Raw genomic sequence first — 14,096 nt, 5'->3', positions numbered from 1 at the left:
CCTTAAACTGGGGGGATGGGTTTGGGTGTTAGGAATCTTTTTGGGACTATGTAGAGTTTCTTTAGATTATGGCAAGAACTCATTTGTGTAATTCTAAAATCAGTCTGCCAGACTCCAATGTTCCTGTTTAACTCCCGTTATTTTAATGAATATGAGGAAGTATAATATAATGGATTTTTATTTATTACTTATCTCCCTGCATTGGCTAAGAGCTCAATGTGATGTTTGAGATGAATGATTCTTAACTGTTTCTCTCTGAATTAATTTTGATTGATTATAATTTTCACTGATTTTTTTTTTTTTTAATATAGTAAAATGCATTCAATATTTTACTGTAATTTATATGTTTGGAAATTATTGATTGCTTTTTTGTTTGATCCTTTCTCCTTACAGTTTCCCATGGCAAACTAATCTATCAGGTGTGCATATCTGCAGGCAAACATTATTAGTGAGGCACACATGTCCCCGCATCACTAAGATCGGTCTTTTGATGGGTACTGTGTATGCTAGCTTGATAAATTTAAATTAATGATACAGCAGACAATTTTATTGTTGATTTCTAAAGTCTGGAACAATCATCCAGTTAAAGTAGAAGTGCCTTGTCTATGTTCTCATTATTTTTTTTTTTATTTGTGGTGGAGACTCTTCATTTTACTTATTTATGTTATAGTGTAAATGCCAGTAATTGAATGTGTAAGTACCTTGTGATTACCTGCAAGTCACCTGCATATTTCAATTACAATTTGAATTATTTGAGAAGTGGATACACAGATTTTGCAGTTTTTGCTCTTGTACTATAAATTTATGAATAATTTCACTGAAAGTAAAGGGATCATGTCAGAGTAATTATTCTGGGTTGCATGTGTTTGTATTTAAACCTCTATTTTGCCCCTGCATTATCTCTGGATCATCTTTAATTCTTTTAACTTTTTTTTTCTAGACTTCTGTTATCCGATGACATTTTCCAACTCTAATTACTTTGTACAGCACTGACCTATTAAACTTCATCCTTATTTATACCTGGTGGCTAGCAATGGAGCAAAACAACAGTTTACCACCGTATGCACAAGGACTGGCTTCTCCTCAGGTGAGTGTGAGACAGAATAAAGATTTGATCAGTATGCATTTATTCATGCTGCTGTTCAGTATCAAGACTTTTCATATATTATATTATATTATATTATGTATGTATGTATGTATGTAGCTGGCTTGTAGCATGCATAAAATCAATTTGACCAAAAAATGCACATTTTGTTATCAGATTGCATAGTATAATGAACTTATGGCATGCATAGAAGCTTAAATATTTTAAAAATAGTTTATCTAAATTTTATGTTTTCTATAATATTTGAAAGGTTGGTCTAGAATCTAAATTAAATTGCTGATTATGAGCCATAGAAAACATTGCTTCTACCCAATGTATTTGGTAACGATGAGCAACAGTAAATAATAGAAAAACGCCCATGCAAAAATATCTTGCATTACTCAAATCACATAAAGCACACGTTAAGTCAGTGGGCAAAACACTTATTAAATAAATACTTCTGGGAAACTGGAGCCGCATGTACACATGGAATGCATTCACATAAGAGATTAATTTTTGGAATTGAAGACCAAAATCTTGATCAGTGAAAGAGAGGGATAGAAATACATTTAGAGGGAGAGTTCTCTACTAATGTCAAAAATTTATTTAAATTTAATGTTAAAGAAATGTCATGCAGTATGTACAAAGAAATACTGCAGTCCAGGTGTCACCAGTCCTAGTTCAACTGCACTTTAAAATGTATTTCTTCATAGGTAAACTTTCAGTTACAGATGAAACAAAAGATGACTAAAATGTATTCATTTTTGACAGGCAAACTGGCAGTACAGAGGCAGAGAAAAGAATGAAAATGGAAAAGACCAACACACATACTTAACTACATTTAAAATGTAATGTGAACAACCTAGCAGCAATGCAAATGAAAATTCTACAGTGGCGTATAAAAGTATGGTCACTCTGGATTAAAATGTCTATTTAGACTTTAGATGTTAATATACAAACTTCAGGCACTGAATTTTGTAGCTAGGACGCAGGAAAGGTTTTCTTCTGCTGACTTTACAATGAAAGTCATATTTGTTCAGGTGTCACTGCACATTTGAACAGTGCATCACCACTCTGGAGGCTGCTAAATCTTCCTGAAGGTCTTTTGTAGTCAAATGGGGGTTTTATTTGCCTTTCTAGCATTTCAATGAGCAGTTCCTACAGAAGGTTTCCTTGGTTTTCCAGACACCAACTTAACGTCCACCTTTCCTGGTAGACCCTTTACATCCTGAGCGGCCGAGTGATTGTTTGAAAATCTTTTGCTATCATACATGTGAACTATGATGCACACTGACGCAAGCAATACCTCACTTGCAGGCAACAGGTGTCGACTTCACACTCCTAGTAATCAAATTGTTTCAATATTTACAGTTGACTTTTAATCTGGTATGCAATCATATGTGAGGTGTTTAATAAATTGTCACAATAAATATTTGAAAAAAATCGTAATTATTTTGTATGAGGAATGCCTAAGTGTTCTGCATGAATCAAAATGTCCTCACCAATAGATTTCAACCAATGTGATGGACCCTTCCACTGACCCGGCAGACACGAGCTACAGGCAGGAAACCGGTAACAGAGTTACACCACTCTTCAAATTTTTCTTCTGTGCTATCACATATTAACAAAAGAACAGCAGATATCTACAAATGACGCATCAGTAGTTGCAGTAGATTCTCCTGATCAAAACAAGTCCAAGCACATAATTTTACGATGTATCAATCATAAGATATCTTCCAAATAAGAGTAGGTGCAAAGCCACTTTTGCCAAGTAGCATCTGTCACATCCTAGGTCATTAATGTGGACTCAATAGGTCACACACGCGCAAACTTTGTACCAGTGGATGGCAGTAACCATGACGTCTCTAATGATACGTAGATGTCCATATATGAACGTAATGAGATAAAACTGGGGTTGCACATAAAGAGTTCTATAGGCTCTCGAAGACTCCTAGAGCTTCAACAGAAAACAATATCAGAATATTTAAGAGCTTTGTTTTTGAATTTTATTTTTGAAAAATTGGCTTCAAGTCAACCATGACACATTTTGAGTGAGGTTTTAAAGACTATCTTCGAAGACAGCAATAAAGACCTGGCAGGTTTTGAGTCTGACACAGACAGTTAAGGAGAAGAGTTTCCTAAGTGTATAAACTTGCTACTGGTGTAACTAGTATTTAGTTCTGTTTTGATTGGCGTAAATCATTGTTACTTGACAGTATTACTATTACATGTAATATTACATTGACAATGGCATGATCAAGCAGTCACAATGTATATTTTATAATGCATAATATATCCATCCATCCATTTTCCAACCCGCTGAATCTGAACACAGGGTCACGGGGGTCTGCTGGAGCCAATCCCAGCCAACACAGGGCACAAGGCAGGAACCAATCCTGGGCAGGGTGCCAACCCACCACAGGACACACACAAACACACCCACACACCAAGCACACACTAGGGCCAATTTAGAATCGCCAATCCACCTAACCTGCATGTCTTTGGACTGTGGGAGGAAACCGGAGTGCCCGTAGGAAACCCACACAGACACGGGGAGAACATGCAAACTCCACGCAGGGAGGACCCGGGAAGCGAACCCAGGTCCCCAGGTGTCCCAGCTGTGAGGCAGCAGCGCTACCCACTGCGCCACTGTGCCGCCCTGCATAATATATATGTTTATATATACATTTTATTTATTTATTAATGTATTTATATTGCAATTCATATCTCTTCATCTCCATTTATCAGTGTTGCACGAAATTGTCTACAAAAAAGGCGTTTATATATTTTACATAAAACTGTTTTGTGTTTATATGTATCTGTGTGTATATGTGAGCATTACTGTTTTTATTTACCTCTGTATGTGTATAAGCAACACTGTTTTTGTATATATGTATGTGTGTGCAGTCTCTGCCGGTGGCGGCAGTAGCTGTGTGTAGACAGTTTGGGAGCTGGTCTGTTTTGTATTCCTGTTGCCTGCCACCCACTCTGTTAGCTGCGTGCTGTTACTGTGTTAAACAGTAAACCAATGGCAAACTAGCACAACTATGTTTGTGGATCTGTGTATAGTTTTTGTCACTGTGCTGTCTTAATGTCATTACTGGTACATGGAAATATACTATTATCACAAAATAAAAATGAGAAAAAAATTAACCGAGTGCCTAGTTTTTTCCTAGTTAAGCAGCAGTCTTTTAAGTAAAGGAATTTTAGAATGTTGTGTTTTGCATTCAATTCAAATCATATTTGGAAAATTATGAGTATGCAGGGAGTAGAGTTGGTGAAAGTGGATAAGTTTAAATATTTGGGATCATTAGTACAGAGTAACGGGGACTATGGAAGAGAGGTGAAAAGAGAGTGTAGGCAGGGTGGAATGGGTGGAGAAGACTGTCAGGAGTAATATGTGACAGACGGATATCAGCTAGAGTGAAAGTAGAGGTCTACAGGACATTAGTGAGACCAGCTATATTATATGGGCTGGAGATGGTGGCAGTGACCAGAAGGCAGGAGACAGAGCTGGAGGTGGCAGAGTTAAAGATGCTAAGATTTGAATTGGGTGTGTTTAGGATGGACAAGATTAGAAATGAGTACATTAGAGGGTCAACTCGGGCTGGACTGTTGAGAGACAAAGTCAGGGAGGTGAGATTGCATAGGTTTGGACATGTATATTGGGAGAAGGATATTAAGGATAGAGCTGCCAGGTCAAAAATGTCAGGATACCCATTTGGAGAGGGTTTTTGGAGAAGCTTTGGATAGGGGAGTGGGGCCCATGGTGCCAAATGCTGTAACAATGTATTTGTGTTATCAACATGAAATTTTAAACTGGTTCAGTTAACATGTCTGGGAACACCTCAAAGGTGAAAAAGCTGACCTGGCATTACTTGTACATGAGACATACTGAATCAGAAAACAAATTTTGAAGAAATTACTGTGGTGCCTATTTTTTTCCTAGTTTAGCAGCAGTTTGACACAAACACAGTTATCTGTCAGGTTTTAGTTAAAAATTGACTGCCCTGCCCTTATGTTTTGAATAATGAGGCTTTATTTTGGGAGATTGGTAAAAAAAAAAATGCCCTCAGGGTGTAAGAGGATTTATTTTAACTACTATTTCTTAATAACGTTACAAAATGAGGAAACAACTATCTGAAAGTCTTTGCTACCTTCGTGTAGCCATCTCCTACTTTGTGAGCATCAATTATTTTATTTTTCAGAGTGCTAGGCAGCTGCTTAGTGGAGCCAATGGCTACTGATGGTTGGGACAAGGTTTGAGGAGTCAGAGAATTTATACAGCTTTGCAGTTTTCATCACCTGGGATTTCCTAATGATGACTGAACAAGCCATAGCCCTAACAAGCTAGTTAAGGTCTGAGACCTTGGTACAAGTTACTGGAGGCCTCAGATATCTTTGGGTCCCCAAACTTTTGCATGGTGCCCCTTTCCTGTTTTCACTGTACATTTGTACAAAACAAAAACAATACACTAATAAAATGCTGAAAAGAAATTATCCTTAATTTAAATACTGAGAAATTAGAAAAATGAGACAAATTAAGCCTTTACTTTTGGCAGAGCTTCTCCGGGTATCATTTTCACCTGTTGTTACTGCTTTGTGAAATACAAGGATTAACCAATGATCATGCTATTGATATCAACCATTATGTATGTAATAAACTGATGTTGGTGTGTTAATACAGGTATTTTTTTTCCTTTTAAAAAATTGGGTATTCTGTAGAAACAATTACTCTTTTGAAATCCTTGTACTTAAACTTGACTAATTTCCTGTTTTTATTTATTGATATTCTTCACTGCTCAGGTAATATGCTTGCTTATGCTGGCACATTTTTAGTTTATTATTAAGTTAATATGAGAGAGTGACCTGTCAAGATAGTTGAGTATGTACTGTATTTGTATGGGCATTCATGTGTGTTTTATGACTAAACAAAACAAAAATAACAACAAGAACAAAAAAAAAAAAAACTTTTTTTTTTCTCTAGGGTGCAATGACACCTGGGATTCCCATCTTTAGTCCAATGATGCCCTATGGCACAGGGCTTACACCACAGCCAGTTCAAACAACAAACAGTCTCTCAATTTTGGAAGAGCAACAAAGACAACAACAACAGCAGCAACAGAATGTTTCTCAGCATGGTGTTGTGCAGGTTTCATCTGGACAGGCTCCCCAGCTTTTCCACTCTCAGTCAGTAACTACAACTGCTCTTCCTGGAACTACACCGCTTTATCCTTCACCTTGCACTCCAATGACTCCCATCACTCCTGCAACACCAGCTTCTGAAAGCTCCGGTATTGTTCCACAGCTGCAGTGAGTAAAGGCAGTTTGCTTTGATTTTTATTTTCCCTCTTGGAATGTGTAAAGTATGTCACTCTAAATTTTAAAAAATAAGGGTGGATGTTTGAAAATGCTCATCTTACAGTGTTGAAACTTTCTTGTATGGACAGTATTTTCAACTGGAAATGGAAATATATAATAATAAAAAAAACAACACATTTGTTTTATAGTAGAACTTGATTTTCATCTGATTGGCTTGTTAATCAGTGCCCATTCTTATAGAATGGGATACATGGGTACCTATTGCACTCCAAGTTCAGTCAATTAGATTTTTATTCAGTTACAGGTGAGTACCTGGATTCTATGTTGCAAGACAGAAGAGCAAAGTTACATTTTTTTCTATTAGCTTTTTACTTTATTACGCTAATGGGCCATTTGTTCTTATTTTTCACTTGTCAGATAGACTCTAAAGAAGGAAAGGTCATCTTTCCTGTGTCAAATAGACGCGTTTCTAAAGAAACTGAAAATTGTCTTTGGTCGGCTTACTGCACCATCTTATGACAGACACCTATATGAATAACCTGCCGTTATAGCAAAATGGCTTTGTCCGCTATTAACCCTAAGTATCTTGCAAGCAGTCAATTTTTTACTTTCAATTGAGTGATTAAGATAATATTCCTGAAGCATGAGTAGTTATTTATTTATTGCACAAATTAATGCAATCAATTAGAACAGAAAACTGTTTTTATAACAAGTCACAGTTAAACAATAAAATTTGAATTCATTATGTACTTAAGTCTATATTAACATGAAAGATGAATAATATAAATACATTTGCAGATTCTCACAAAATTTGACGATTCTATGAAAGATTATTATTATTATTAATTGAATTCCATATTTTTCCTAGGTAAATTGCACTGGATTAGATGTGGGTGCACACACTCATTAGTTTTGTACACCCCCATAATAGCTGGGGTTTCTTTCCACAACCAGTAGAAATTGCAACCAATCATAGCTTTATTAACTGTTCTAGTTTAGTAGTTGATGGAGGACAAAAATTATCACATCATTCTTGACTTTAAAAATGGTGGACAGTTACAGTCTTGGACTTCCAAGTTGGTTTAGGGACACAGTTTCACTAACTAGTGATCATTACAGTGAGAAACGTATGTATAGTGTGTACCCACTAGACCTCTTAAAGAGTACAGTAATTTGCGTAGTATTTAATGTGGGGGCATTGTTGCTTCTTGATTATATTACTTTGCCCTTGATGTGATATTGATAGGTGTCATGCTGTGTAAATTATTTGCAAGAAAGTTCTGTGTTTTAAACAATTTGCGTGTTCAACAAAATTTTGCGGTCAGCATTGAAAAAATTAAGCAAGACTTGCATAGTTGGTCTAGCCTTCATCTCACTTTAGCTGGAAGAATTAACATTGTTAAGATGAATAGCCTTCCCAAGCTTTTTTATTTCAAAACATCTCAATATACATCAATAAATCATTTTTTAAGAAATTAGATTCAACCATAACCTAATTTATTTGGAATTCAAGACAACCACGTATCCAAAGGACGACCCTACAAATGCCTAAGGCAGAAGGTGACATGGCTCTACCTAACTTTCAGTTTTATCACTGGGCAGCAAATATACAAGCTATAAAAACCTGGACATTGACACAAATAGATGAACATACACAGGCTTGGTCCACAATAGAAATAAAATCCTATAGTACTTCTTTATATTCCTTGCGTTATACCCCAATAAGTACAAGTCATCGCCAATATTCGAACGACCCAATTGTTCTTCATTCACTCAGAATATGGAACCAATGTGGGAAATATTTTAAGATAGAGAAGCTTTTATCTGTGGCACCTCTGCACGAGAACCACCTTATTCCACCCTCTCAAACATACACAGTTTTAATGTCTGGAAAACATTTGGGATTAAATCACTTAGAGATCTGTACATAGACAATGTCTTTGCATCCTACAAGCAATTACACTCCAAATGTAATTTCCAGCAACACATTTCTTTCACTTCCATTAGAAACTTTGTTAAACAAAACCTGCCAAATTTTCCTTGCCTCCCACCTACCTCTATGCTGGAAAACATATTGATCAGACTTGAGGACTCAGACAGTATCTTCGTAATATATAAGAACATTTTACAGTCCCTCCCTTTCAAACATCCAAGAGTACAGTGGGAAAAGGATCTCTCACTTAACATCTCTGAAAAGGAGTGGAAAGTAGCAATGCACAAAATTCACTTGAGCTCCATATGTGCAAAGTATATAATTATTCAGCTTAAAATTATATATCAAGTACATCTGTCTCGTTTAAAATTGTCCAAAATGTTTCCAGGGCAATATCCAACCTGCAAACGCTGCAATCAAGTTCCAGCCTCATTGGGCCATATGTTTTGGGCGTGGACCAAATTAACATCATTCTGGACTAAAATCTTTAAATCCCTTTCAAACAGCCTTGGTGTCACTCTCTCTCCTAATCCATTAACAGCTGTGTTTGGTGTACTTCCAGATGGGCTTAACACTAGAATTCCTGAAAAATTCCTAATCCCGGCCCACCTTAAATCCCTTCACACCTCCATCATCAGCATCTTTTGTTTTATAAATACGTCGATGAGCACAAGAAGCAAGTAGCCTGCTGTCCCGTCCCCCACCTTGACAGAACTCCGCTTGTGGGCAAAAAGGTCTCCTAGTTCAAGCCAAGACTCCTTATCTGTGTGTGGGGTGCCTGGAGTTGTATAGGGTAAATAATACATTATATCGTTATTTGGAATACATGCATTTCATGTGTGTTCCGTGTCTACAAAGGTCTGGGTAAGTGTAGGATGAAAGGAAATGTAAGAAATGCTGAACACATACCTAAAGCAGAAACTTTTTCCATGTTATACTAATAATGACGAGAAGTGTATAATGTGTGAAGACTTTAGTCCAAATATCAAATAAACACGTGCGCTTTTATTCAGAATATAACCAAAAGGAAGAAAAAAAAAGCATTCGATTTACATGTGGCTGTCAATTAGTTAAAAACTCAAGCTCCAATGACAATTGACAGGGAGTTTACATGTATTCTTGAATGGTGTAGAGGTAAGAACTGCTGCCTTATACCCAGAAGGTCCCGGGTCGAGACCGGGCGCGTTGTGTTTTGAGTAGTGAGCTGTTATTATTATTATTATTTCTACAATATAATAAAAAACATACATTTGATTTGGGTCTGTAACACCTGGTTTAAACTTTGGCTACTTGTAAATGTTAGCGCTTGTTTTAGTGCTGGGCGGTGTACTGGTCCATACCGAAAACCGTTTTTTATTTTTCTTATACCGCAACACCGGTTTAAATTGCCTAAACAACATTCAGAATGTGGCACAGTGGGAAACTGTTCAAGTGGGGACCTTTTTCACTGGTACACCGCTAATCACAGAGGTGTTGCACGGGGGCTCTTTTTCACTGCTACACCGCTAAATAGGTAGTGTAGGTATTGCGCGGTGAAAATGGACAGAGAACATTCTGAAACTGAAGCTGTAGCTGACGATAAAGTTGAACACGATGACACAGAAGAACTTTTGCAGAAAAAAAGGAGTCACTTCCGTTGCCTGGAGATACTAATAATGTAATAATGTGTAAATAATGTTTCTATACTACTAGATAATACTGCAAGCCAAGTTGTACTTGTTTTATTTGTTTTCAATACAGTTTAACGTACCTGGGTACTGTGTAATAGTGTGACGACATGTTGACTAAATCTCGACGCTTATGACGAGAATAAAGTCGACATGTTGACTTTATTCTGGACATTTCTACTTTATTCTCGCCGTTTATGTCAAGATTAAAGACGACATGTTGACTTTATTCTGGACATTTCTACTTTATTCTCGCCGTTTATGTCAAGATTAAAGTTGACATGTTGACTTTATTCTCGTAATTTGTCATTAAAGTAGAACATCGTAAACTAAACGTCATCGTAAAATGAATATTTAATTTACTAGATTTTCTCAAACCCCGTCTTAAGTTATATAGCACATTAAATGCTTTGTGTTAAGTGTTCCCCGAGCCATGTTAAATCGGGACGTGCTTCTTAAACTGACTTCCTTTTGTACTGAAGAAGCGCCGCAGCGATCGCCACACAGAATACATTCACTTCGTGATATTCCTGCTCTCTGAACATTTAGAATGTTAAGGTAAATACTTGATATCATTTTCATGATGAAATGCATGAAAGCATGTATTAATCATGTGGGGGCAAGGCGGCGTGGAGGTTGCACTGCTGCCTCGCAGCAAGGGTGTCTCGGGTGTACCCTGCCTTGCATTTACATGTTTTTCTGGTGGGTTTACTCGGCGTTCTTCAGTTTCCTTTCAAAGTCATATAGGATGTGTGGTTTTGTTATGCTATATTGACCCTGCTAGTGTATGTTTTGCTCGTATTCACCCTGCGATGTGCTGGCGACTCGTTCAGGATTTGATCCTGCTTCACACACAATGCTTACTGGGATGGGCACAACCCTGAATGGATGGCATAATTAAACATGTATAATGAAGATATTTTTAAAGTCCTGAACACTCCGTGGGCTAAGTTTATAACTAGTTTTAATTTCACAAAGACGTTTATCGTGTGGTGATTGGTTATGCGGAGAAAGAAAAAGGGAGGATAGGAACTGGGGTTTTGGTACGTCAGACAGACAGCACGCGTGCAATAAAGAAAGCCTGCTCAGAAGAACATCCTCTGAATTCTGTGTTCGTGTCTCCGACCACCAGATCACAAACCCAGCATTTACACAATATTTAAGTTAAACCTTTGCGATACCCATTCATACATCCAGTTTTTTCGAGCCTTGTCACACCTGCCATAAAGTTCTCTACATTGAACATACACCTGGGGACCCCTTACTGCGAGGGAGCAGCACTACCGCCTCACTACCGTACATGTTTAATACCTGCTTTAATGCATTTCATCATGAAAATATTAAGTATTTATCTTAGCATTCTAAATTTTCAGAGAGCAGGAATTTCATGAAGTGAATGGATTCTGTATGGTGATAGCTGCCTGCGCCTCCTCTTAGTGCGGAGGAAGTCAGTTTAAGAAGCGTAGTGATTAACAACTGGGTCGGGGAACACTTAATACAAAGCATTTAATGTGCTACATTAACTTATGATGGGGTTTGAAAAAAATCTAGTAAATTAAACATTGATTTTAGGATGAAGTTTAGTTTACGACATTCTACTTATAAAATAAACTATGAGAATAAAGTGGAAATGTCGACTTTATTCTCGACATATAGTTTGTTTTTTTCTTCTTCACCGTGGCCCCAATACGATTCCGTAGGGTTATACCACAAATGGCATCATAAATGCACATTGAAGTTTTATTATTTATATATATATATATATATATATATATATATATATATATATAATAAATAAATATAGCTTAGCTTGAAGCAAGGTCCATATTAATGCAGTTTGCCTAAATGATGGTTCAGTTGGAAATTATTTTAATTTGGTGAATACTGTGTAATGCACCTGGGCTTAAAGTAATAGTGCAACAATCAGTAATAATACTATTATTTATTTTATTGTTATTATTTATTAGTTTAAATATTATGCAGTTTAATGATGGTAAAGCTGTTTAAAAAGTCACTTTAACATGTTAGTGGACAGAGATTGTTAACATTAACAAAGTGTAGTTGGTTTACATGACTTTAACATGTTAGTGGACAGAGATTGTTAACATTAACAAAGTGTAGTTGGTTTACAAAAAATATTTACGGTTTATTCCTTTTCTAAGACATGTTCAGTGCAATACAACTTTTGACAAGTACCTCTGGATATTTTATTAAGTCTAAATGCCTCTTTGGATTGTTGAAAGTATGTTGTCAAAATTATAGTTTAAGTTGTTTGCAAAATTTGTTCAATATAAAGGTTCTATATTTTGACTGCATCTATCATGCAATGTGATTCCTTCTCTTCATTAGTGCCACCCCCTTGAAAACTATCACTTTATGGGGTCATGCAAACCTGTATTAATACTTGTGTGCACATTAATTTTTTTTTTTTTTTTTGTACAATGCTCATGACAGTGGAATAGGTTATTCTTAGCCAGTCTACTGCAGTAATTGCAGTGGAAAATGTGGTTAAAAAGTACTGTCGAATACCGTGAAACCGGGATAATTTCGAAAAATACCGTGATATAGAATTTTGGTCATACCGCCCACCCCTAGCTTGTTTATTCTCTCGTGACGTTCATGTAGTAAAATTAACTTACCTCTCCCTCTTTGAGTTGATGGTATTTATCTCCATTCTTTCAAATGGAGATTCTTTCAAATCTTCCACATGCAAGTACCACACCTCAAATCAACTCCAGGCCTTTTATGTGCTTAATTGATAATGACATAACAACGGACTTGCCCACACCTGCCCATGAAATAGCCTTTGAGTCAATTGTCCAATTACTTTTGAGCCCCTGAAATAAAGGGGTTGTGTTAAAAAAATGCTTTAGTTGCCTCACATTTTTATGCAATCGTTTTGTTCACCCCACTGAATTAAAGCTGAAAGTCTGCACTTCAACTGCATCTGAGTTGTTTCATTTAAAATTCATTGTGGTGATGTACAGAACTAAAATTAGAAAAAAGTTGTCTCTGTTCAAATATTTATGGTCCTAACTGTATATGTCATAGCAGACATTGTTAGAAGAAAAATAGCGAACCTCTTATCGTTTCAGAGCTTCTTTGGTACAGTTCTGTCCAAAATTGTACACATCCCACAGATCAAATCACCTGTATCAATTCAGATGATTCTTTCATGTCTATCAGTAATTGCAGGGTACCTTCATTAAGTGAAACAAGCACCTGTTTGGCTTTTGATGCAAAACCTTCTCCAATGTCAGTCATAAACGGATTCTTCAAAAAAACTTCATCAAAGTTGTCAGACCTTGTTGCAAAGTTTGCCATTTTTTGCCCTTGTCTAAAAATTCTTTCATTGTTATGGTAATTTATGCAGATGTCAAGTTATTTATTAAATTATGCAGTGTCAGGAAATGACGCATTTTCCCTGTAGTTAAATAATTTTTTTATGGGATAGTCATGGCCCATTGGCTACCAGTTGAAGAGCCCTAATCAAGACCATTTGGATGTCTTGAAACACTAAATATATATTATTTCAAAATGAATATTTGCTGTGGCTGATTTCATCGGAATTTTAGATTTGCCGCAGGTACAAATAGGACCACATAGTTTGAAATTTGCTTTGGTTTTTATGTGATCTAAATGTAGCTGGTATTGCCTGCATAATGTTTTGTCCAGAAAGTGAGGCTTTTATGCTACACCCCAGTGACATACAAGTTTGATTATCTGAAGACTCCATGTGAGTAATTGCAGATGTGTACGAGTATGAGTTGCCCATTCATGGTTGCTTCTGTCCTCGCATCCATTGTAGCTGGTATAGGCTAGCCTGAACTGGATAAGTTGAAAAAAAAAAAAATGGGTGCATTGTTAGATGGAAAACTATAGTCAAGTCCATTACATTGAGACAATGATTGGAAATTTACAGTATTTTGTTATTTCTGACTCGCTCATTTCAAATGCATGATTCTATAATTCAAGCCCTTATTGTGATGTATATAAATAACTAGAAATGTTTAGCTGCATTTGTAATTTATACATGAACTGCATGCAGTTAAGATTGGAAGCTCATAATAACTTTTACACCTAAAGTGTC

General features: G+C 36.4%; 1 protein-coding gene across 1 annotated transcript in view; it reads left to right on the top strand.

The window, feature by feature from the left end:
• tbp (TATA box binding protein) overlaps positions 1 to 14,096 on the top strand; it is an 83,294-nt gene that overhangs the window by 12,748 nt on the left and 56,450 nt on the right. The window contains exons 2-3 of the mRNA XM_028797308.1: positions 941 to 1,087; positions 6,072 to 6,397. Of these exons, the coding sequence (XP_028653141.1) occupies positions 1,034 to 1,087; positions 6,072 to 6,397 (380 nt within the window). The 5' untranslated portion in view covers positions 941 to 1,033. The remainder of the gene's footprint in view (positions 1 to 940; positions 1,088 to 6,071; positions 6,398 to 14,096) is intronic.

This window comes from Erpetoichthys calabaricus, chromosome 3 (genome assembly GCF_900747795.2).
Source record: "Erpetoichthys calabaricus chromosome 3, fErpCal1.3, whole genome shotgun sequence".
NCBI classification, from domain to species: Eukaryota; Metazoa; Chordata; class Cladistia; order Polypteriformes; family Polypteridae; genus Erpetoichthys; species Erpetoichthys calabaricus.
This window is presented reverse-complemented; position numbering and strand designations above follow the sequence as displayed.